Raw genomic sequence first — 26,153 nt, forward strand, 5'->3', positions numbered from 1 at the left:
AAATCTCATCAGATCTTCATAAGGTTTGGACTTTTGTTCATGGTTTGGCCTCTAGATCAATTCTGCATCCAAATCTGGCAACCTTTTTTTTTGGTCAAAATTCATGTCAAAATGGTACCCTCAAATATCCTATATAGACATAGGTCAAAACTTCCCACCCCCGTAACTTGGTCAAATCTCATCAGATTTTCATAAGGTTTGGACTTTTCTTCATGGTTTGGCCTCTAGATCAATTCTGCATCCAAATCTGGCAACCTTTTTTTTTGGTCAAAATTCATGTCAAAATGGTACCCTCAAATATCCTATCTAGACATAGTCAAAACTTCCTACCCCCATAACTTGGTCAAATCTCATCAGATTTTCATAAGGTTTAGACTTTTGTTCATGGTTTGGCCTCTAGATTAATTCTGCATCCAAATCTGGCAACATTATTTTTGGTCGAAATTCATGTCCAAATGGTACCCTCAAATATCCTATCTAGACATAGTCAAAACTTCCTACCTCCATAACTTGGTCAAATCTCATCAGATTTTCATAAGGTTTGGCTTTTTGTTCATGGTTTGGCCCCTAGATCAATTCTGCATCCAAATCTGGCAACCTTTTTTTTTGGTCAAAATTCATGTCAAAATGGTACCCTCAAATATCCTATCTAGACATAGTCAAAACTTCCTACCCCCATAACTTGGTCAAATCTCATCAGATTTTCATAAGGTTTGGCTTTTTGTTCATGGTTTGGCCCCTAGATCAATTCTGCATCCAAATCTGGCAACCTTTTTTTTTGGTCAAAATTCATGTCAAAATGGTACCCTCAAATATCGTATATGCACATAGGTCAAAATTTCCCACCCCCATAACTTGGTCAAATCTCATCGGATTTTCATAAGGTTTGGACTTTTGTTCATGGTTTGGCCTCTAGATCAATTCTGCATCCAAATCTGGCAAGCTTTTTTTTTGGTCAAAATTCATGTCAAAATGGTACCCTCAAATATCCTATCTAGACATAGGTCAAAACTTCCCACCCCCATAACTTGGTCAAATCTCATCAGATTTTCTTAAGGTTTGGCTTTTTGTTCATGGTTTGGCCTCGAGATCAATTCTGCATCCAAATCTGGCAAGCTTTTTTTTTGGTCAAAATTCATGTCAAAATGGTACCCTCAAATATCCTATCTAGATATAGGTCAAAATTTCCCACCCCCATAACTTGGTCAAATCTCATCAGATTTTCATAAGGTTTGGACTTTCGTTCATGGTTTGGCCTCTAGATCAATTCTGCATCAAAACCTGGCACCATTATTTTTGGTCGAAATTCATGTCAAAATGGTACCCTCAAATATCGTATATGGACATAGGTCAAAACTTCCCACCCCCATAACTTGGCCAAATCTCATCGGATTTTCATAAGGTTTGGACTTTTCTTCATGGTTTGGCCTCTAGATCAATTCTGCATCCAAATCTGGCAACCTTTTTTTTTGGTCAAAATTCATGTCAAAATGGTACCCTCAAATATCCTATCTAGACATAGTCAAAACTTCCTACCCCCATAACTTGGTCAAATCTCATCAGATTTTCATAAGGTTTGGCTTTTTGTTCATGGTTTGGCCCCTAGATCAATTCTGCATCCAAATCTGGCAACATTATTTTTGGTCGAAATTCATGTCAAAATGGTACCCTCAAATATCCTATCTAGACATAGGTCAAAACTTCCCACCCCCATAACTTGGCCAAATCTCATCAGATTTTCATAAGGTTTGGTTTTTTGTTCATGGTTTGGCCTCTAGATCAATTCTGCATCCAAATCTGGCAACCTTTTTTTTTGGTCAAAATTCATGTCGAAATGGTACCCTCAAATATCGTATATGGACATAGGTCAAAATTTCCCACCCCCATAACTTGGTCAAATCTCATCGGATTTTCATAAGGTTTGGACTTTTGTTCATGGTTTGGCCTCTAGATCAATTCTGCATCCAAATCTGGCAAGCTTTTTTTTTGGTCAAAATTCATGTCAAAATGGTACCCTCAAATATCCTATCTAGACATAGGTCAAAACTTCCCACCCCCATAACTTGGTCAAATCTCATCGGATTTTCTTAAGGTTTGGCTTTTTGTTCATGGTTTGGCCTCTAGATCAATTCTGCATCCAAATCTGACAACCTTTTTTTTTGGTCAAAATTCATGTCGAAATGGTACCCTCAAATATCGTATATGGACATAGGTCAAAATTTCCCACCCCCATAACGTGGTCAAATCTCATCGGATTTTCATAAGGTTTGGACTTTTGTTCATGGTTTGGCCTCTAGATCAATTCTGCATCAAAACCTGGCAACATTATTTTTGGTCGAAATTCATGTCAAAATGGTACCCTCAAATATCGTATATGGACATAGGTCAAAATGTCCCACCCCCATAACTTGGTCAAATCTCATCGGATTTTCATAAGGTTTGGACTTTTGTTCATGGTTTGGCCTCTAGATCAATTCTGCATCCAAATCTGGCAACCTTTTTTTTTGGTCAAAATTCATGTCAAAATGGTACCCTCAAATATCGTATATGGATATAGGTCAACATTTCCCACCCCCATAACTTGGTCAAATCTCATCGGATTTTCATAAGGTTTGGACTTTTCTTCATGGTTTCGCCTCTAGATCAATTCTGCATCAAAACCTGGCAACATTAATTTTGGTCGAAATTCATGTCAAAATGGTACCCTCAAATATCCATCTAGACATAGTCAAAACTTCCTACCCCCATAACTTGGTAATATCTCATCAGATTTTCTTAAGGTTTGGTTTTTTGTTCATGGTTTGGCCTCTAGATCAATTCTGCATCCAAATCTGGGAACCTTTTTTTTTGGTCAAAATTCATGTCAAAATGGTAACCTCAAATATCCCATATAAACATAGGTTGAAATTTCCCACCACCAGGCTTTGCTTTTTGATAGTGGTTTAGGAATTTGGCATCTACATATGGTAATATATTAACAAAATAAAAAAATATATAAGATGGATATAAAAATATTAAAGAGAATAATACAAAAATGTAAATGATGAACGAAGTTCACAAACTGGAACTGGAATCGCCAACTCCAGAGAGGGCAACAGTTTAGCCTTAGATATATACACATATATATAATTGATTCAGATATTTGAGGGGCGGCTATTGTGTGCAGAGTTGGAGCAGGCGCATTGAAAGCATTTGGCCAGGCTGAAAGTACGTAAGCAGAGCCTGTTGGCTTGTTTAATTTGCAGACGGCCGCAATTCTTATCAATGACAATGACGTAGATGGCTGTGCAGACAACGACGAGCCAGCCAGCCGCTGCCTTCGGCTGCAAACCGAATTTGGGGCGATTGAACATTAAAAACTGTTGCACGACGGCAGCAAGCAGACAGTTCATTCAGAACAGTCACAGCACGCGGACAAGCAGCCAGCCAGCCAACACGAAACTATTGAAGCTCTGAACTCTGAACTCTGAAACCGAACAGCAAAGCCCAGTTGAAGAAGCAGGCAGTCGGTCAGTCATCCGTCAACCTGATCAGGCCCATAATTGGGACACTCAACAAACGTCTTTCACTCGTGAATCGTGCGTGTGTGCTTGAATATGCAGTTATCATTGTCAGCGTCCGGAAATGGTCAGAGCATGCTGCTGGCGCTGCTCCTGCTGCTAGTCGGTTTGGCGGCAGCGGTGCCAGCATCTGTGCTGGCCCAGAACACAGAGCTATCCACCAATGTGAACAACAAGCTGCAACAGCAGCAGCAACAACAGCAGCAGCAGCAGCAGCAGCAGCGGGAACTGCCGGCAGGTGAGTGCCAAAGTTCATATTTTTTCAAGTGCGTGGGTCGACACAGTGCCCACACACGTCAGGCGGAACGTGCCGTTAATGTTAAAGGTCATTTGAAAATTTCATGTTTGAAAAATGGACATACGCCCCATGGTCCCGCCTTGTTACTGACTGCCGCATAAGTATCCTCTCCCTCTGTGTGTGTGTTAGTGTGTGTGTGTGCACGGTAAAACCTAACAAAAGTGTACACAAGTCTCAGAACGCAATTTTAAGTGTGCTTCGTTTTGGTTTCAATCAAAAATATATTCAAATTTAAAAGCAAAGAAAGCGCTTTTAAAGAAAATTACAAATTTATTGTAAGTTTCTTCTAACAAATTGATTTCGTTTGATTTTAGGATTCCTACTTTAATGATTATCAGAAATAAATTGGGAATTATAATTTAGACATTTGTAAGATAAAGTTGAAATACCGAAAAAACGCATAGATTTATTTGAATATTGAATTAAGAAAACCATATATTTTTCTTGTTTTCAGAAAAACAAAACTTAATTAATTGAATTTTGTTTCGATAAATATGCTTTAACTTTTAGATAGGTATATATAAACAAATAATACCGCTAAAAATATATAAACAGATTGATTTTGATTTATAAAAAAAAAAGTTTTGTTTAAATAAACTTGGCATTTTAAAGATATGAAGATTACAAGCAGCTTATCTGCTTTGCAAATAAAGGGAAAGAGAAAAAACGAATTTTTCTCTTTCTTTTTTTATATAAAAAACAATTCACAAACACGGAAACTTATATTTTAATCGAAGTTTCATCTTCTGTAACTTTTTTCAAAACAACTCTTAATTTCTTAAAAGAAATCTTTCAGCATTTTTTTTTTAATATAAAATGAATTCTAACAGCAAAAATCAAATTGTTTTCATTTTTATATCAGCTTAAATGCAATAAAACAAGCGCTTAGGCAAGTTTTATGTACAGCTTAGCTGTGTTTTACTGTACATGTAAATGTGTGTGCGTGTAACTTGTAAGTTGAGCACATTAAGCAAAACGCCCACGCGCGCTTAAAAAGCAGAAGGCAACGGACCACCCAGCATCCTGTCTGTGTTTCTCATCTCCGCCTACCGCCTCAACCTACCACCCCCCCCCCCCTCCCCCCTCCCCATTTGCCATCGCCAAAACCCAACAAATTCTCTATTTCGCTTAACAGCAGCGCTTTCCATTTTCCGCTGTTGGGCTTGCAGGAAATTGCGTAGGTGTTTGCCACAGAGGAGGCAGCACGACAGCTGGCAAGCAGCTTGTGGCTCAGCCGATTTTTCCAAAAAAAAATATATATATATATATATACATTAAAAGAATTTTCTTTCGTGCTGTCATTGTTGTAGTTGTTGCTTTGCACTCCAGAGCCAGCGGGCTTAGTGTAACATTACAATCATTGCGAGTCATAATATACTAAAATACACAAATACAAAAACACACACACACACACACATGCTCATACAGAGTCAGCTACACCTACGCAAAGCGTGGGAGGCTGCTGCACAAAATGGCGGCCAGCCTCTTTTGGTATGCAAGCGAGCGTACATATATATGTGTGTGAGTGTGTGTACGTGCTTGTGTGTGTGTGTGTGTGTGTGTGTGTTTCTGTGTGTACGTGCGCGCGATTTCATTTCTATTTTTAGACATCCCGTTAGAGCAGCCGTTTTTGCTGTTTGCTTTTAGCTGCTGTCGCTGTCGCTGCCGCTGCTGCTGCTGCGGTCGCTGCCTGACGCCAGTTGCCTGTGTATTGGTTGCTTTTAATGTGCTCAGCATAGGGTTTAACATTTTCGGGCGCGCTTAAAAGTAGGCAACGCTTTTGCTCTCAAGCCGCTAACAGCGCTCAGCCATGACAGGCCAATTCAAAACGACAGCGTTGCCATACTTTTCAATTACGGCACATAACCTAATCCCATATTGATATAAGTCTCGGATTTGGCCATATAGCGTAGCATATGCGATTGTGAATTCATCAAATATTCATTGCGGCTGTCAATTGCAGAGTCAAGGCGCTGGCTAACCACAAAGATATGTATATACTATATATATATATGGAAGGTACATATAAGAGAGAGAGAGAGGGAGGGAGTGTGCGAGCAGCTTTGACTGGCCGCAAAGCAACCGCATTTCCATTTTGTTGTCACAAATTTTCCATATGCCGTTATTATTAAGTTATTTTCAGGCCGCACTGCCTGCGGACACGTTAATTGTGTTGTTGCCAACGTTCTTGGTACTTGTTATTCAGCAGCTGCGCTAGCCCAGGCTAAGCAACAACCACAACAACAACAACAACAACAACAGCAACAATAACAGGCCCAACCACAAGAACAGCCCCAACACAATCACAACTGTGCGTGGATATGTGTGAGCTTGTGTGTGGCAAAAATTGAAGAGCAAACAACTTGTTGATATTTTTACAGTTCACTGAATATTTTCATGTTGGCAGCGGCAACAACAATACGCGAAGCGACGTCAGCAAACGTCAGGGCGTATAATTTAGTTGCTGGTTTTATTTATTTATGCCCCTGCACCCGGCAATTCCTTGCCGGAGGATACCCAGACGCAACAGCCGAGGGTATATTTTTTATAGCCAACCATCCCCCCGCCCCCCCCCCTCCCTTGTTTTCTTGTTGTGCACACTTGGCCAAGGCTTAAGGCTCATGACGAGGCTGAACAAGGCAAACATATGGCCAAGTTGGTCAGAATAATAGAAGAGCCAACTGGAAACTGGGTTAGCCTGCTGTCGATGAAGGCCACAGCAAACTACTTTAGCAAATGGTTTAGAAAATATGTCAGCCATATTGCTAGTTGTACATTATGCTAAACTCTTAAAGGTATAATAAAATTGACTGCCAAAATTAGGCAATTTTTTGTTAAGATAAGCTATCAATGGGTTCGAATAAAATCATTTGACTAGAGTTATGTTTTTTTGATAAGCGATTACTTCTGATTTTGGCCATGGCGCATCTATTTTGGGAATACCCCAATGCCAATTTCTGCTTTAAATATGTTAGTCTCCCTATAAAATAAATTTAATTGTGGCATATATACAATATAATAATATAAACATATTCCCCAAATTCGTTTAAGACTATTTGATATAATCACAATAGATACAAAATAATATTTGGTCTGCTTCATAAAACATTTAAAGAACAAAATATCCTTTCAATTTAAGCGAAATTTAATAAAATATTGCTAATAACATATAGTAATACATTAGGCAGACGGATGAAAGAGTTCTATATTCGGAAAATCAGTACATTTTCAACAAGGCTATAACACTTTAATGCAGATAAGGTTAGGTTGGGTTGGGTTGGTTGAGGTACCGGCCTGCCCGACTAAACAATAGATTAACGATTGCAATCCCGTTATGTGTACCTACATATAAATCATTGTTGATCATTTGTTGGGGCATTTGTTTACGCGCTGGGTCTTTGCTTATCGCACGGTTTATTATGATACTAGAGAGAGAGAGAAAAACAAAAGCATTTCAAATGTCGATACAATATGGAGTGCTAAGTAGATAAACATGCGCTTGGCAAGGCACAGGAAAATCCCCATTAAATATGTGGCTCCGTGAAATGATGTGCTCCAGTTGAAATGGAGCTAAATAAAACACGTTAGATGGAGCTGATAGCTGCGTGGGTCTGCGGACATGAGTTTGACTCATGACAGTTGTCAACTGTTACAGTGAAAGCCCCATTAACGGACAGCTTTGATTGCTGCCAATTCCTTAAATTTACTTTTTAATTGGGAACTAGCAAATTGAATGTTAGCAAGAATCGTAAAATGATTAACTATCCCAATAGAGATAGTAACCAAGCTGCCTGCGCCATGGAGCATTCACTGTAGTTGATTGCCGCAAGTGTTAATTCAAGTTTAATTGCCAGCTAGGAAACGCTTGATTATCGGGCTCGTGCCAAGTCGATTCAATTAGCATTGTGCAGCGTTGTGTAAAAGCCAACAGTAAATATGATTAGGGATAATAATGTCAATGGGTATTAGTTGTTATGGGGATAAACCGAGCAACTAGCTAAATGCCTCGCGACAGCCAGCTGCTAAAGTATATGCAATAAACATGGCTTTGCCGGCGCTAATAGCAATTAGCAAAGCTGGCGATAATAAAATATAAAAAACAAATATGCTTCCAAATGAAACAAATTATGTTAGACAGCAGCTTGGCTAATTGGTTTTGCCAGTTTATTGAATCAGCAGCAGCGCAAATTGAAATATGCGGCGACCCCTAAAAGCACGCAATGGAAAATTACATTCACTGTTCTATATATATTTTGCAGTGAAACACGCTGAGGATGGGGCAACATCGGGTGGCACCGTGCCACAGGCCGACAAAAAGTCAAGTCCGGAAATTGTGCCGGCCACCTTTAGCAATGCACCGGCCAGGAACGGGCCCAACGAACAGCCACAGCAGCCACAGGCTGGCCTCTATGCGCTGCCCAGCAACGATGAGATCCTGGCCGCTGTGGCAGCCGCCGCCCAGGGCGGCCAGCAGCAGGCGCAGAATGAGCCCACGGCTCTGGAGGAGGCTGTGGCCAGCTCCACAATGCGCAAGCGTGGCATTAACTATGAGTACAATCCATATATGAGCGTGGCTGGCAACGATTATGGCAGCGAAGTGCCCAATGGCGTTTGGGCCGAGGACTATGAGCCCGCTGCGCCCATTGGCTACAACAACTACAATAACTATAACAATGAACGCGAGCTGCAGGAACTGGACGATTATGTGCCGGAGCGACATGGTAAGTGGCACCTATTAGCATAATTCTGTGGCCAATGCCCATTTCAATCGGCCCCTCTTTAGCGAACACGCCCACTGGACGCAATAAGGCTTACGATAATCTACAGAATCTGCTCAATGCCGAGGCCTATTTGGAGAGCATTCCCCTGTCTGTGCCACTTACCTATGCCAATCGCAACTATAATCTGGATGAGCGTAATAAGCGTGGCATCTACTATAATTTGGCCGGCGCTAATGCTCCCAGCGAGAATCTCAATTTGAATAAATACCGTCGCTATGGAGATATGCGGTAAGTGTAAATCATTAACATACAGACTACAGTTATGTTAACAGCTAAACATGTGCTTAGCAGTTATTCGCACTGTAGGAATAACAAGAACTGTTAAGCGACAAGGTTCACATTAGTATTCTATGTTAATAACATTACATAACGTTACATGTTAGTGTACATAGAATGTTAAGTGAAATGTTCATATGCTTTTTTTGAAAATCAATTAAAGAAGAACCCATTTGAATTAAATCCAGTTTTCGATCACATTACCTACACCTGTTCAAACTAGTTCACCCTGACAGCTCGCAACCAAATAATTGTGCTAATTTTATTCTAATCTTTCCACTTAGCCTGAAGCGTGACACCACCAAATTGACACCAGCTGACATGTTAGCCCTCGTTGCCCTGGTCGAAGCCGGTGAGCGAGCCCGCAAGGAGACCGATGTGGAGAGCGGAGTTTCGGTGCCCTTGATCGATGCCGATGAAATGGATTATGTGCCCGCTGGCAGCTGGTTAGATGCACCCGTACAGCAACAACAGGCGCCCGCACTGGTCGACTATTATGGCGTGCCCGTCGAGGCGCAGGTGGTGCCCAAGTATGAGTATGTGCCACGCCCACAGAAATATATGGGCAGCAATAGTCGTAAGTGTTGGAAACAGCCAAAAGATCGCGTCAACAACACAATACTGTATGGTATAATCCTCTTTTTCAGGTCTTGGTTCCTCGAAGCGTTTCATGGTGGCCAAGAAGAAGCGTTCCATTGGCCAGAACCAGTTCATGAACGAACCGGTTGGCGAACGTGGACCCAGCTACTATGGCGAGAAGTTTTACTAAAATAGGCCAAGACACTGAAATACAGCAGGCGAGGCATAGAGCGAGCGAGCGAGAGAGAGAGAGAGAGAGAGAGAGAGAGAGAGAGAGAGAGAGAATATAAGCTTTCAAGCTGAACTTTCCAGTTTTATTGGTAACCACATTCAAAGAAGAAAATAGTGTCTGTACCCAATCATTTGACCTTTGCCCTCGTTTGCAAACGAAAGAAAATAAAATACATAACATTTAAACAAACTAATTAAAACGAGTCAACGTCACGTGCAATTTTTGTGTAGAGTTTGAATTTGACAAAAAACCAAAAAATACAAAATAAAAAACAACACGTAATATTATTATATCTATGCATATATAATAACTGAATATTGTATGTCAAGAACATAATCAAAATCAATGTTTTTAAAACACTGACAACAGGGTTGACAAACTATTGTCCAATGCGAACTTACCTATATGCCTATACCTAACCTAACTTCGCGTAAACCTAATCACACTTAATCAACAGTGTCAATGTCTATTGTCCAGATTTTTGATTTCCCTAAAAAACTGTACAATTTAACAAAAGAACCGCCAAAACTATCAGTATATTATTGTGTAATATCAAAACTAGAGGCTTCCCAAGTAGTACAAAAAAAAACAAAAAAAAATGGAAAAAAAACCGAAAAAAAAAAAATTTTGAACAAAGAAAATGTTTATCTACAAACGTCAAACAATCTATAGATACTTTACGATAATTACTTTAAACGAGCTCAGCAGCAACAGATTGTCTGTCAATTTGCTTTAAATGTTTTTTAATTTTTTGTACAAGAAGGCGCCATTACACTGTACTACATTCGAACTATTTACACTGAGCGACTAGCAACATACTTTTATGCGAATGTTGTTAAACCAACTATTTGAAATATCTATGCAACTAACAATTATATTAACAACAAATATATATACACACACATATATATATATATTTATATGATAATCGAAATATATGTATACAATTATTATAATAATATGCATACTATTTGTCAAAAAAAAAAAAACAAAAAACAAAATTAAGTGGCTCAGCGCATAAAATATTGAAAATATTGGCGGCGGCGACGTACGAAAAACGTGTTAATTTATTTTAATAAAAATTGTCTGACTGTTTTATTGAAAAAAAAAACATTGAAAAATGGAAAAACGTTTAAAATATACATACTACGATATACATGCATACTTATACATAATTATATACAAAATTTATTTAAAAATTTATAACAAATTATAAATAGCTACAAATACAATGTATGTGCCCCCGCATACCATATTAATTATAAAAAATAACATAAACAAAAACACTCAAAACTAACTAAATGTATTCTTTTTTTTTTTTTTTGATTGGCTCATCAAATACTTTGGCCGTTCATTTATGTGAGCTTCATTTTTATTGGTTTTACGTATAAAACTGATTTATGATTCATTTAAATAAATATATCTTTGGTTTGGAAAACCTCAATTAAAATGCCTTAATTATTCATTAACAGAATCGAAAATAGCATGCTGTTAACGCTTAACAGTTTTAGCTGCTGGCCACATTACAGTGCAGCTGTTAAATAACATGCGCCTGTTAAGTGTCATTTGCAGCCCATTTAAATACAATTAAGTAAATATATATTCATTATCAGCGCCGATAATTGAGTGGGTCTGTGCGCACTTTGCTTTATACATACTTCATATTCATGCAGCTGCAATTTACTCACAGGTCTATGAATAAACCTTATTATCATTAAAATATGATTGATTTGTGAGCGCATTCATATTGCAAATGTATGTATGCATAATGTTTTTTAAAGCTTTTCAGTGAAATTACCATAAATAAACTAAAGGTATTTGCGGTAACAGATTTAGACTTAACCTTACGTTTTTTTAACTAGCTCATAAAATAAAATAAATATTCAGTTAATGAAACGTGCGAAAGCTATTACAACAATTAGCCAATCGCCACATGTTAAACTTGATTCATTGATTCATTCATTGATTTGGCAATTCTGAAGGGCTTTTTCTTATGTTGTTCATAAATCAATGACGTCACAAATGGCGCAGCAACAACTACGCACAATCAAAATACACATCGAATTTTGTTGTCAACGAGTAGTAGAGAACAGTTTTGACTGCCTACGAAATACCCTGTAAATTCATTTCTCATAATTTCAATAGAATGAACTATTAGATGTTTCGACAAAGAAGCTAGTGATGTGGCAATTATGCAAGATATCTTAATGTTGATCATAAAAATGAACAATAGTTTTATAAATAAATAGTCAATATATCTTCAAAGTGGATCTTCAAACCGAGGCAAACTAACTTCATCTAAGATGTTTGTCTATCCAACCCCATTTACCCATTTATTAAATTTATATATAGCACACGCATTTTTGTTGTGAATTGCCTTAAAAAAACGAAGAGTTTAAGAAATGAAAATTGGAAGGCAATTCAATGAATGCCAATTAACAGCTAAACGAAATTAAATAGATCAAATGAAATATTGGCGCTCAAACATTTTTATTGAAACTGTGTGCAAAATTTCAATAAAAATCAATTTGGTCTGCTCAAAACTAAAAAGCATAAATTGTTTTTCGTTTTTGTTTTTTGTTTTTTTCTCTTCACAAATATCAGCCAAATGCTGTGCCACATGCGGCACAATGCTGGACAATGCGCTGGGCCGAGCCGTCAGCGAGGCATAGAACCCAACAGGCATGTCCATGTCCCGGATCTATGGGCAAGTAATGGCCCATAGAGCCGTCACTGTGGTACGTAAACAAACAAACTGCAGCAGAATTGGTTAAAGTAAATAATAATGTTAGCGCAGTTTGAACGAATATCGAATACCCTGTGTTATTGCGCTTTAAATAGCCCAAAACAAATTCAACTATGGGCACATGCAAATGTATTCCAATATTGATATACGTATTAGCAGTTCATTTGGATGAGTGCGGCTTTCAATTACTCAAAATGTGCATAGCCCCCCCCCCCCCCCCCCCCCTCCCCCGCACCCCCTTGACCATGCTACGCCCCGCACAATATATATGCCATATGGAAACAGGCTGATAAAAGACAAATAAAAAATGCGAGTACAGCAACAAAAATGAAAATAAAACAAACATCAGCCAAGAGTAGCGACAACAACAACAACAACAACAACAGGAACAACAACAACAACAACAACTGAAGCCATTAATATGTATTTCTATATGTAGAAGCTCTGGCGTCTGCCATGTGCGACCGGCAGTTAAGCCCGACGCGTAGGCCGGGTATCTGACAACTCCCGTACTTAAACGTTGACGCATTTGCATACCAAATCATCATCATCATCATCAACAGCCTCATCATCATCATTATGATGATGAAAGCTGGAAAACTGGGCCAGCTTTTAAGTTGATCTGTTGGCAAATACTGCCGTATTTCAGGAGTTGGGTAACCAGAAACCCAAAGGAACATTGGCAAAAGATACATTTGCAATGCAATATTTCATTTAAAAATTTACCAATACGAAAACTAAATTAAAATGGAACTTATACGCATAAACAACTTTTTAAATAAACCTATGATAAAATAAAATATTCTAGGAGTGGTAAATCCAGAAACCCAAAGGAACATTGGGAAAAGATACGTTTGAAATTGAAAATTAAAAAAAAAAATTAATTTTATAAATATAAGCAACCTCTTAAATAAATCTATATTAAAGTAAATATTTCAGGAGTTGGAGAAGCAGAAACTCAAAGAAACATTGGCAAAAGATACTTTTGCACTGAAATATTTCATTTAAAAATTTACCAATAATAAAATAAAATGAAAATAAAAATTTAAATTATAAATTCACCTATTAAATATACCGAAATAATCGAAAAGAAACTTTTGCACTGCACTAAATTATTTAAAATAATGACAATATTTTTTAGACTTAACTGTAGAATATGTTCTATAGGTATTTATCCTTTAATAAATAAAATACCAATATTATTAAAATATATTCTAACCCAAAAACTTTTAATACATTGAAAAAAAATTTTAATTTTTTTCAGCCAAGTTTTTCAGTTCGTCTAATTTTGTGTGAGTTTAAATAAAATAAATAAAAGCTTTTGTTATTATAAAAAAATGAAATAATAATTTGTTGTCAATTTTATAAATATTACTTTTGTCAATTTAAAATAAAACAAAATAATCATTAGAAAAAAAATTGTTTTTGGGCAATTTTAAATGAAATTAATCTTTTCTTAAATTTTAAATAAAATAAAATAAAAAATTATTTTTTTGCAAAATGAGATATAAGCGTATAAAATATTGTATATATTTAAGATCTCTGCGCTGGCTGAGAAAATTAAATTTTAATATTCTTATTGCATATTGTTTAAAACAAAAAGTTTTCCATCTATTCCAAAGCAAGCAAACATTCTAATTATGGAACAGAATCTTCTAATACTTGTTAATCAAACACGAAACAAAAAAAAAATGTTTATTTTAGCTATTATTTATTCCATTGCTAAATGGTATTTTCTCATTTTCATTTTAATAATCAAAACATTCTGTATATATCTGTGTCTATATATATATATCTATCTTCAACGATCAGCGCAAGTTGGGCAGAACAATTTGCACCTCTGTCATGGGACGAGCATCAAATTTGCCGCTAATTACAAGCACAAATTAGCTGCAAACCAGATTTAAAACAGAAGCTAACAAATAATTTTAGATATGTAAGCGAGAATTATAGCACAAAGCACAAACGAGACAAGTTTTTCGTTAAACAAAAACAAAACAAGAGGTTCTAGTCGGGAGCTCCCGACTAGGGTATACCCTGAACCCTCTTCTTCCAACATCAAATGCATATATATATTCTATTTTAGAAGCTATATGTCAAGTTTGGTGACTCTAGCTCTTATTATTTACCAAAATTGCCCAAGAAACAGGATATCGATATCGATTTTTATCGATTGCTTGGAAACGGAGTAAGTTATCGATTATCGGAAACAAACTCGATCTGCGCGGGAACTAGGAGCATCTACATCTAAAATTTCAGTCTCTAGCTCTTATAGGTTCTGAGATCCTTTGACTCATACATACGGACGGACGGACGGACGGACGGACGGACAGACAGACGGACATGGCTAGATCAACTCGGCTATTGATGCTGATCAAGAATATATATACTTTATGGGGTCGGAGATGCTTCCTTCTGCCTGTTACATAAATTTGGATTTTGCACAAATACAATATACCCTTATACCCATTTTTAATGGGTTCAGGGTATAACGAGACAAGTTTTTCGTAAAACGAAAAAAAATACAAGTGTATTTTTTTTTCGTTTAGGCCAATTTATATTTATTTTATGCACGCGTTTTGAATATCTAATTAATTGTGCTATATACACAGAATTTGAGTCCAAACAATTGTATTCGAAAATTTGGTAAATTTAACTGAGCAACTTTTTTTTGGGTATTTCATTTAAACAGTTCACCTATTTGTTTATAAATATATACATACATTTCGTTGTATAACTTTTGCCATTCATGAATGGCAATTGGAAATTTTATGTGTTTGTTGTGACTATTAAATACCCTTTACGGAAAAGTTGATAACGGCTTTCTTGAGTTCATGAATTTAATACATTTTTTTTCATTTGAGCAATGAGATATGTGTTTTTTTTATAAAAATTTTGCTACTTTTTTCACTTTTTTCCTAATATATTTATATATTTTTTTCGTAATAATTTTATATACTTTTTTCATAATATATTTATATATTTTTTTCATAATATATTTATAAAATTGGATACTCTATATGAAAGCTATATGTCGATCATATAGAATATATATCTCTAAAATATATTTAATTTTTGAACTCATTTCAACTCTTCAATTTTAATTCCCCTTACAAAAAGCTCAATCATAACACCCTTTAATCAATTACATACAGGGTATTAACTTAATTGAACTTTTTAGCATGGCGCAAGCAAAGTCACCTTTAGCCAAGACAACAACCCGACAGCTTGTACTACGCAACCAATTGGAATGAATGTGAAATATTTTGTGGAATGTGGCAGCTATGCTCGCAAAGCGCGTGGTAAGCGGTGGGGGGGAGGGGCAAGCGTTGCGTGCGGGCGCAGGGGAAGTGGGAGGACAAAATGTTGTACCAAAAAAAAAAAACTAGTCGAATACAAGATACAATAGCTCCACAGCTGGCAGCTAAGGCAAGGCGCGCGCCAACAGGCACGCACACTCCAAAGGCCGGTGCCAGCCCCCAAAACGAGACCCGGAGCCGCCGCGACACACAGATACACACGCACACACACACACGCACACAAAATCAACGAAATAAACCGAAAATATCGCGTCGTCGGAAATGGGAATCCAGCAACGAGTTCAGTTGTTGGGCAGCTGCCTCTGGCAACGCACGCGTCGCACTTACACAGTTCACAGTTCACAAATCGCAACATATTTCTATATATATATATATACATAAACTTGTCATATTTGACTAAACTATTAGACGCTCTTCATCATGTCCGAGGAAGTGCCCGCCAAGGGCAGCATTTTGGGCAGTAAGTGGATCGCCAAAAACGAAAGAAACAATTTCTAGAATTCCAACTAACAATTGTGGCATATGTGTGCGCAAGATTTCGCCAATGCATGTGCCGAGTGCATCAGCCAGTGCAAGTGCAACAAGTGTCGCCGGGAAAAGAAAAACCGGGCTGCAGTGGGCGAGTGGGCGTGGCCGTGGGCTTTACCTGATGAAACGCACTGCCGCATGGTCGAAATGCGGCGTCTTTGGGCCTATTTGACCTCAAAGGCAGCACAAAGGTCGCACGCGCACGTGTGTGTGTGTGTGTATGTGCGTGTGTGTATACGTATGTGTGTGTCTTTGCTATCCTTTCAGCTAACTATAAGGCGGCTTTTTATAGAACGCGCCCAAATTTTGTATGTGCTTTTGCTCCTGTGCGAAAAAAAAATAAACTTTTCTGTTTATATCTGGGAAATAAAATTTACAAATTTATGATGTCCGATTGACAGCTCGCCTGAAGGTCATTTGTATGTCAGCGCCCACAAATTGCCTTCTGATTTACTCAAACTCTGCCAAAATACACAGATTGCGCCCACTTGCCTAGGCCAACAAATTGATATTGAAATTAATGTGTACAACGCTTTATCTCATCGAATATATATATATATAATCGATGTTGTCCTTCTGATTGAAACATGTCAAAAAATTGTTATAATTGCGGTTGTTATTTTGGGCACAGGTGAAAGCACTTGATGCGACCGTTATCTGTATGCTTTCACTTCAGTTTCCGTTCCCCATTTCTCCTCACATTTTTCCTTGAGCTGTCTTTAAGTCAATTATTAAGTTTGTACCCAACTCTTCTCTTATGCTTTCATAAGGCTTCCATATCTTAGGCTTAAGCCTTGCATATGGGTACTTCCGAGTTAGTTTCTTCTTTCAAATCCTTAGCATTTTATCTTTAACTTTATCTTTCTATTCAACCTCTCAGACGTTTCCTTGTAATTCACATAATACCCAACTCTTCATTTCGCCTATTTTCATTTCAACATTTAAATCTTTTCTTAAGCAACTTTTAAGTTCGTATCTTCCTTTTGCTTCCACCAAATTCAATTAGTTTCGATTCTCAATCTTAAGGATTTTCTCGATTTTACATTTTTTCTGTGCTTTAAGATCTTATCTATTACTAGACCTGGTCTTGGGATTTATATATTTTCAAATTTTTGAAAGGAATTGGACTTAATTAAAGAGTTTTTTTGAATTGTTTTAAGAATTGTTGCTTACTTAAAGTAAGCTTAATAAGTTACTTGCAGAGCTTTAAGTCTTAACGAAAGATCGCAAGGCAATTGTCATTAAAATAAAGAACCTCAATTCTTTAGAAAAGAACTAAATATCTTGCTTAAAGTAAACAAATTTATGATTAAAACGTTTTTGTTGGAATTGTTTTAAGAACTTTCGATTACTCAAAAAAAGCTCACATAGCTTATACTTGCAGCAGTCGAAGTTTTAATGGAAGATAGGATAAGAAATTGTCGTGAAACTTAAATTCTCTTAAAAAGAGCTTAATATCTTACTTAAAGTAAGAAAATTCATGAATCAAGCAAATTTTCAATAAAAGGCTCACATAATCAGATGTTATTTAATTTATAGAAAAAAAATATTGGAAAAATGTGCTAGAAATAAGAACTTCGTGCTTGATTTAAGTAAAAACTCTCTTCATTTTAGCTTTGCCTTCCCACTCAGCAACTTTTTGAATTTCGCACTGTCTAGGATTTAGTTGTGTTTTAGGTGTTAGCTCTTAAATTTAAAGTACAAATCGCCTAACCCCTGCTATCGCTATCGGAGCAATATAAAAACTATGGAATTGTGATATTTCGCGTCGCTGCGATAACGACTGAACAATTGCGAAACGTTAATTTGTTTTGCCATCAATTTGTCGCCGGGTCTTTGGCAGAAGAGAATTTCAAATTGAAAATAAATACCATAAAAATTTCAATTTGTTATCGGGGAGCGGCCGTAATTGCCCGGCAGCAGCTCCAATCGTGGGTCTAATAGGAAAACGAAAAGAAAGGAAAGAAAAGACACATTTCCCTGACCCACCCCAAAACTAATCGACTGCCGGAATTTGGCTCTTTGCAGAACTGGTGCCCGCACGCTATGTGCTCGCCATACTCGGCTCCATTGGCATGGCCATTGTCTACGGCCTGAAGGTGAATCTCAGCGTGGCCATGGTCGCCATGGTCAACCACACGGCCATACACCAGCTGCAGCAGCAGTCAGCCGGTCACCATAGCATTGCGAATGCCACGACCAGCGAGAGCAATCCCGTCGAGCAGTGCTCGCCACCAGGTGGCGCCACCAATGTCACCGCCAAGGTTGAGGTAGGTCGCCAGCCGCCAAATCACTTGCCGCCAATTGCAATGCCAATTCCCAATCTCTTTACAGGACGGACCCTTCAGCTGGAGTGAACCATTGCAGGGCACGCTGCTGAGCTGTTACTTCTGGGGCTATCTGGTCTCGCAGATACCATTGGCTCATGTGGCCGAGAACTTTTCGGCCAAGTGGGTCATGCTGTTCTCGGTGGCCATCAATGTGCTGTGCACCCTGTTGACTCCTGTCTTGACTGCCTCCCATTATGGCGGCTTGATTGTGATGCGTGTGCTGGAGGGCGTGGGCGGCGGCGCCTCGTTTCCGGCGATGCATGTCATGATCGCCTCTTGGGCACCGCCCACAGAGCGTATGGTCATGTCCACCATCATCTATGTGGGCACATCGGCTGGCACTGCACTCTCCATACTGCTGGCCGGCGTCTTGTCCGCCTCCTGGGGCTGGGAGTCGGTGTTCTATGTGATGGGCGCTCTGAGCTGCATCTGGATGGTGCTGTGGGTATTCTTAGTGCAGGACAATCCCAACAAGCAGCGCTTCATTAGCGCCGAGGAACGGCATATGATCACCAGCTCGCTGGGCACCGAAACAAAGGTCGAACATCATCCAAAGGTGCCATGGGGAAAGGTGTTCACCTCGGTGCCATTCTGGGCCATACTCATTGCGCACACCTGCAACAACTTTGGCTGGTACATGTTCCTCATCGAGATTCCATTCTACATGAAGCAGGTGCTCAAGTTCAATGTGGCCAGCAATGCGGCACTCAGCGCTCTCCCCTATTTCCCGATGATCATATTCAGCATATTACTCGGCAAAGTGTTGGACACGCTGCAAGCGAAGGGTAAGCCTATCCTTGACTTTACATATCCGTATCCATATTCACATTTATATCCATATCCACAATCTTATCCGCATCCATATCCATATCCATATCCATATCCATATCCATATCCATATCCATATCCATATCCATATCCATATCCATATCCATATCCATATCCATATCCATATCCATATCCATATCCATATCCATATCCATATCCATATCCATATCCATATCCATATCCATATCCATATCCTTTGCTCCGATCTCTTCTAATCAGGAATTCATCTGTTTTATAGGTAAAGTAAGCACAACTTGCGCTAGAAAGACGGCCACCTCGATTTGTACCATTATACCGGGCATATGCCTGCTGATCCTGTGCTATATCGGCTGCCGTCACTATGAGGCCGTATCCATCATGTCTGTGGGTATTGTGGCAATGGGCGCCATGTTCTCTGGCTTCCTGTCCAATCACATTGATATCGCGCCCAACTTTGCTGGCACTTTGGTTGCGTTGACCAACACTGCTGCCACCTTGCCTGGCATTGTGGTGCCGCTTTTCGTTGGCTTTGTCACCCATGGAAATGTAGGTGTTACTATACGTAACTGGAAATAGTTATCCTAATCTCTATTTTGTATTGCAGCAAAATATTAGCGCCTGGCGCATCATCTTTGGCGTTACGATCGTATTGTTCGCGCTGGAGTTCTTGGTCTTCGCCATATTCGGTTCGGGTGCTGAGCAATCGTGGAACAGATCTGGTGCCCAGAAGGAGGCTGAGGTCAAGGATGAGAAGACACCGCTTAAGGATGTTAATGCACCGCTAAAGCCATAAATTTGTAATCTCGCTAGATAATTGCCAGCCGCATATTGCATTTCATTTGCATGAATTTTGAATTTTGTGTAGTTGAAGCACCGAACTATCGCCCTGGACTGTAAATACTACAAATACCAATTATAGTTTTTAGTTTATCCTGTAATTATTAGGTATACTCGTATCTGTGCGTCTATGGACATTACGTCTATGCTTAACCGCCTAACCAAAATGTACTTAACAAACGACAAGAATTCACAAGTTTAACCGCATACAGAGTAAATAAAATGATATTGTACCAAGGCTAATGGGTCTCTGCTTATACGATCATAAAGGGATGGGTTCAAAATATTGGAAGGTTTCAGAGGTAATTCAAAGCGTGGGTTTATGAATATCTCAAGCGAACTGAGCAAGTCTTTTCCAAATCGAGCTACTATATTATATGACTGTCAAAAAATATGAGGGAAAACGAAACAGAAATTTTTATTAATATCGGCAGGGCCCATTGTCTACGGACTGAACGTGAAGCTTAGGTATGAATCTGAGTTATGGAACGATCCATCGATTGTGTTTTATTGGATGTCTGCATTATGTGGCTGTAGCTATTATGTGTCTAGTTATTATCAGCATGGGCGCCATATTTTGTGGCTTCCTATCGAATAACATCGAAACAACCCCAATTTTGCTGGCACTTTGATGGCTTTGACGAATATTGTTGCTACTTTACCGGGCATCATTGTGCCGCAATTGGTTGGATTTATTACCGAAGAAAATGTAAGTGTCATATCGAATTAATTCTAAAATAATGTTTTGATAATTATTGTTTTCTTAAATAGCATTGAAGCATCTTCATTGCCACGATTTGGTATTTGGCAAGGGTGTACAACAACCGTAGAATGATGAATAGTTCAAGATTTCGAAGTTTTTAGCTTATAAAAACCATATTTTTATCGTTTGCATGGCTTTGAGCCTAATTTCTTTACTAACGCAGTTGGGATATTGGTTAATCAAGTGAGCCTTGCCTGTCGCAGATTGTTGAAAAATATAGTTTATAATTGGGCATGGATAAGTATTTTTTGAAGGCGGTTTGTTAAAGAATATACAAATTTCAATTGTATTGTGTAAAAATTAAAACGGCATTTTAAAAATAAAATGTAACGTGCGTTTTGTATTTGAATTTAACGGCTGCTTGTGTCAAAAAAAAAAAGATAACATAAGCATAACAGCGAACTAATGCGGCCTAACAGGAGCTAGCTGAGGCGATTCACTAGTTCATTGTGATGCAAGAAATTGAACTTGGTTCATTTAATTGAACGAAAATTTAAGTTCGATTAAAGCAACTGTCGGCCATTCATTCAGATGTTATCGATAACATTTGACTTTTGTTCTGGATAATGGCAATCAAATTAAATTAAATTACTTATTTTACACACAAAACCAAGCCAAAATTTGGATTAATTTTCCACTATGTCGGTTTAAAACCATAGACAAAAATATATAATAAAAAAAAAAAACCCACAACAATTTAAAATTTGTGGCTTTTGGTGCGGCCACAACTCTGGTGCCTGTCGCTCCAAGTGAAACTGCCGCCGGCTCCGCAAAATGTTGAAAATACGCAACATTTGCATGCTGCAAAGGCGCTGGAAGAGCGGCAAACGGCGCTGGAATGTTCTGCAGCATAAGAAGAACAATTGCGATCGCGCACTGGAAAGCTTTGACGATTTCTACGGTTCCGTGTATGGCGGACGTTGGAAAAATATGCGTGCCGCATTGCTAACAGAGCACAAATATGTTGCCATGGTGAACAATTTCGGTGACACGGAGCAAACATGCAGCATGCTGGAGCTGGACGGTGCCATAAACATCAAATCCCTTATACAGCTGGCACGGGAACGCGAGGAGACCGGCACGGAGCACAGTCTGCAGCGCCAGCAAACGCGTGCTCATTACGAAATCGACGATAAGCTCGGTGCGCTGCTGCGCAAGCAACAGGAACGCGAGGTCGCTGCCATCTATCCCAGTGCAGCAGAGGATGGACATGTGCCGCCACAGCAGCTCAACTATGAGAAGAACAACAACAGCAACAACAACAACGTCCAGGAGGAGCAGCCAGGAAGCGGCAGCAAGCAGGCGGAGTTCAAGCAGAGCTTGACCAGAGCTTTGGAGCAGGATGTGCAATTGGATTCGAGTCGTTTGGTGGATCCACAATTTGGCACGGGCGGCCTGTACGAGTATGTGCCCGCCAGCACCATCAAGGGCATGGAGGATTGGGTGCCCGAATCGGAGCATTACAAATATTATCAAACTAGCACAGATTTTCCGCTGATTATTGAGCCCGAAGCCATATTCCAATATCCGGAACACCTGGCCATCTACACCTATGAGATAGGCAACTGTGCCGAGTTCAAGCCTCCGCGTCAGTGTCTAACCGGTGTCCTCTCACATTTTCTGATGGATGGCGCCTCGGTGCTGCCGCCGCTGTTCCTGCAAGTGCAGCCCGGCGAGCGAGTGCTCGATGCCTGTGCAGCGCCCGGAGGCAAATCTTTGCTGATGCTGCAGACCCTCCACCTGGATCAGCTGGTGTGCAACGATGTGCAGGAGTCGCGGCTAAACAAGCTGCGACGCGTCATGCAGGAGTACCTGTTCGACTACAAACAACGCTGGGCGGGCAAACGTCTGATCTTCAGCCAGAGCGATGCACGCAATCTGGATGAGTATGGCAGCTATGACAAGATTTTGGTGGATGTGCCCTGCACCACGGACAGGCATGTGCTAATGCATCGGGACAACAATATCTTCAAACCGACACGGATTAAGGAACGCCTACGCATACCCGAACTGCAGGCGGGCATCTTGGCCAATTGCCTGCGCCTGCTCAAACCCGGCGGCAGTCTTGTCTATTCCACGTGCTCGCTGTCGCCGGTGCAAAACGATGGCGTCGTTCACATGGCGCTGCAAAAGGTATTCACCGAGCATGGCATTACCGCGCGCATCAGGGATCTCAGCCAGCACACAGCACTATTCAGCGATATCTACAGATTCGAGCAGCCCAAGGGCTTGAAATATGGCCAAATGGTTTTACCCTATTTACCCGCCAATTTCGGACCAATGTATTTCAGTAAAATAACCCGGAACACTTGAAGCGTTTGGACACAGCAGAAAACTTCTTAGGTGATATCAAATTATATAATGTACATCATTAAAGGAAAAATTCAATATTTGTTACGCGATTACGAGTTTTCTTCTTAAAGGGAGGAGATATACCCCAAACGTATAGGAGAAACTTCCCAAAAAGCTTGGGTTTCCTTTCTCCTTATGCTCAAAACAGACATTTGTCGAGAGAGAAAGTGATTAATGCATTTAAATAGGAAAATATCTTTCAAAGCTCAAGGCTCTAGCTCATGAGTTTTCCAAGAGAGACGCGCTCACACAGACGGACATGACTAGATCCCTTTGAGGTATCGGGGATGCCCCTCAGATACAGACAACAGCCCAATGCCGGGTAACAGAAGCTTATAATCATATGCAGGTATCTGTATTAATTTGACATTTATATAAAACGTTTTGAACCCGAGTAGCGTGAAATAATAAAAGAGCTAAAATGTTCGCTCACATTTGTTTCTCAGTCTTCTTTTTCTTCTTGGGCTTAACGGGCAGTGGTCCAGGCATCTTGAAGATGGTGCTGCAAGCATTTAAGGCGAATATCTAAAGATTGTGTCGGGCAATTGTTTAAAGATCCACTTACTGGCATGTGGTGCAGATGGGACTGTATTTACAGAATACGGACAGGCAGACGGAGCAAACGTAGCCGATGTCGATGAGCTCGCGATGGCAGAAGCACGAGGCGCGATAGTCAACCTTTGGGGTCGGTGGTAGCACCAATTTGTGACGCATTTGGGGCGATGGCAAGAATACCCATAGCAAATACTGTAGCAGGCCATCCAGCTGGGTTACCTTGAGGAACTGGCCATTGGTTATGTCACAGCCCTGCTGCAGCAGACTGAGTGTCTTGTCCAGGGCGCAGGTGTCGATGACAATGCCCAGCTTTTGGGCCGTAAAGAACACGTTCATATAGGTCATATACTGTGAGGCGCACTCATTGCTGCCCGTGAGCACCAAAATGCGTGAGTGCATCTTGACGCCAGCGGCGACATTGCGTTGCAGCTGCAAAAGCACAATTAATTATTAAACAATAAGCAAAAGTAATTAAATTGGGAGTTCTTGCAACATACGCGGGATATGTAGCACAGCGCCATGGACATGCTGCCAGCCAGTAGACTCTCGCAGGATGCGCTCAGGCGTGGCGCATTCATTAGTATGCTGCCCAATTGTTGCTTCACTGTCTTCTCCACCAAGCTGAATGCCTCATATTGGCCATCAATCTGCCGGAGCTCCACTTGCCGCCCAGGCAGCGGGTACAGAAAGTCGCTGGAATATCGCAACAATTATTTCACTTACTATCACACCTGCATCAGACTTACGTGGCATGATGCGAACAGGATATTACAGCCAATTTGTTTTGGGCCTTTTGCATGAGATGCGCATTGCCAAAGGCGATGACGGCCTCTAGAATTTGTGTCAGATTTTGTGGATTTTGGCGCACAATCTGCTGTGAGGGATTCGTGTCCAGCACAATAGCCAACAGATCAACACTTGCCTCGGCTAAAATTGCACAATATTAGTTGAATTTAAATCAAATTTAACTATAATAAATACCTTCTTTATTTGCTGCTACCTCCGTTGCGTCCATTTTGCCGGCAAAATAAAACGCTGTGTCAATGCTGCTGCAAGGCTGCAAGGTTGCGCAAGAGTTCGCAATGCAAGCTGCTTAAAATTTATGACGTCACACGCTCTCAGAGCGCTCAGAGCAGCGGCTAAAAAAGGTTTAATTGCACCAGTTATTAACATCAACATGTTATCCTTCTTTTTTATTATATAATATTATACAGTTGCGTTATATTGAGAACGCGATTCGATGTTATTTAAATGTGCCGTCATTTGGCAGTATTTGTGTGTTTTACAGATCGTTACCTCGTGCATTATGCGCTTCGCTCGCGCCAGGGTTGCCACTGCTTCGAATTTTATTTTGCCATTCAACTGGAAACGCGTGCACAAAATACAGCTGTTCTTGTCAGCTCTGAAATTTTACTGGGCGTTTCACCAGCTTTTGTTGATAAAAAACGCATTAAATACGTATCACATCCGGGCTTAAAAACAGGAAACATAATACAGCTGTAAAATGCTTGTACTAGTACTTGGCGACTTGCATATACCTCACCGTTGCAGTAGTCTGCCGGCAAAGTTCAAAAAGCTGCTTGTGCCCGGTCGGATACATCATATATTGGCCACCGGAAACATCTGCACCAAGGAGTCGTATGATTATCTCAAATCGCTGGCCAACGACGTGCACATAGTGCGCGGCGATTTCGATGAGAATCTCAGCTATCCGGAGCAAAAGGTTGTGACAGTGGGACAATTTCGTATTGGCCTGTGCCATGGTCACCAAGTGGTGCCGCGTGGTGATCCGGAGGCTCTGGCACTAATCCAACGCCAGCTGGATGTGGATATACTCATAACGGGGCATACGTACAAGTTTGAGGCGTACGAGCATGGCAATAAGTTCTACATAAATCCCGGCTCGGCGACGGGCGCCTTCAATCCTCTGGACACAAATGTGGTGCCCTCATTTGTGCTGATGGACATACAGAGCACAACGGTGGTCACCTATGTGTACCAACTGATTGGCGACGAGGTCAAGGTGGAGCGCATTGAGTACAAGAAGATATAACCAAGTATTAGCAGCAAATTCATTCCGCCTCACGCTTGTGCACGCACTGATCCGATCTGTCTTGATCTTGGCTTAATTATGGAAAATTGAATAATATATATATATATATATAAATAATGTATAAATTAAACACGTT

At 39.8% G+C, this 26,153-nt stretch overlaps 5 protein-coding genes across 5 annotated transcripts; 4 read left to right on the plus strand and 1 right to left on the minus strand.

Moving 5' to 3' along the window:
• The first annotated feature begins 3,406 nt into the window (after nucleotides 1-3,406).
• Nucleotides 3,407-10,642, plus strand: LOC115765996 (probable serine/threonine-protein kinase tsuA). The gene is made up of 5 exons (XM_030709763.1): nucleotides 3,407-3,798; nucleotides 8,118-8,579; nucleotides 8,642-8,867; nucleotides 9,200-9,492; nucleotides 9,563-10,642. The coding sequence occupies exons 1-5, from the start codon at nucleotides 3,597-3,599 to the stop codon at nucleotides 9,682-9,684; spliced, it is 1,305 nt and encodes a 434-aa protein (XP_030565623.1). The 5' UTR covers nucleotides 3,407-3,596; the 3' UTR covers nucleotides 9,685-10,642.
• A 5,461-nt stretch (nucleotides 10,643-16,103) lies between these two features.
• Nucleotides 16,104-20,518, plus strand: LOC115765927 (sialin). The gene is made up of 5 exons (XM_030709673.1): nucleotides 16,104-16,252; nucleotides 18,349-18,590; nucleotides 18,655-19,435; nucleotides 19,717-20,003; nucleotides 20,062-20,518. The coding sequence occupies exons 1-5, from the start codon at nucleotides 16,213-16,215 to the stop codon at nucleotides 20,248-20,250; spliced, it is 1,539 nt and encodes a 512-aa protein (XP_030565533.1). The 5' UTR covers nucleotides 16,104-16,212; the 3' UTR covers nucleotides 20,251-20,518.
• Nucleotides 20,519-21,621: 1,103 nt separating this feature from the next.
• Nucleotides 21,622-23,454, plus strand: LOC115766001 (5-methylcytosine rRNA methyltransferase NSUN4). The gene has a single exon (XM_030709770.1). The coding sequence runs from the start codon at nucleotides 21,832-21,834 to the stop codon at nucleotides 23,368-23,370; it is 1,539 nt and encodes a 512-aa protein (XP_030565630.1). The 5' UTR covers nucleotides 21,622-21,831; the 3' UTR covers nucleotides 23,371-23,454.
• Nucleotides 23,455-23,547: 93 nt separating this feature from the next.
• LOC115766002 (general transcription factor IIH subunit 3) lies at nucleotides 23,548-25,291 on the minus strand. Its single transcript, XM_030709771.1, has 6 exons — nucleotides 25,261-25,291; nucleotides 24,946-25,103; nucleotides 24,711-24,891; nucleotides 24,462-24,657; nucleotides 23,975-24,393; nucleotides 23,548-23,911 (listed from the first exon to the last, which is right to left on the minus strand). Exons 2-6 carry the CDS (start codon nucleotides 24,977-24,979, stop codon nucleotides 23,839-23,841), a joined length of 903 nt encoding a protein of 300 aa, XP_030565631.1. The 5' UTR covers nucleotides 24,980-25,103; nucleotides 25,261-25,291; the 3' UTR covers nucleotides 23,548-23,838.
• A 52-nt stretch (nucleotides 25,292-25,343) lies between these two features.
• LOC115766003 (vacuolar protein sorting-associated protein 29) lies at nucleotides 25,344-26,150 on the plus strand. The gene has a single exon (XM_030709772.1). The coding sequence runs from the start codon at nucleotides 25,469-25,471 to the stop codon at nucleotides 26,015-26,017; it is 549 nt and encodes a 182-aa protein (XP_030565632.1). The 5' UTR covers nucleotides 25,344-25,468; the 3' UTR covers nucleotides 26,018-26,150.
• Nucleotides 26,151-26,153: the final 3 nt, after the last annotated feature.

Source organism: Drosophila novamexicana, unplaced genomic scaffold (assembly GCF_003285875.2).
Source record: "Drosophila novamexicana strain 15010-1031.04,08,12 unplaced genomic scaffold, DnovRS2.1 tig00001059-arrow-arrow-pilon, whole genome shotgun sequence".
In the NCBI taxonomy this organism is placed as follows: Eukaryota; Metazoa; Arthropoda; class Insecta; order Diptera; family Drosophilidae; genus Drosophila; species Drosophila novamexicana.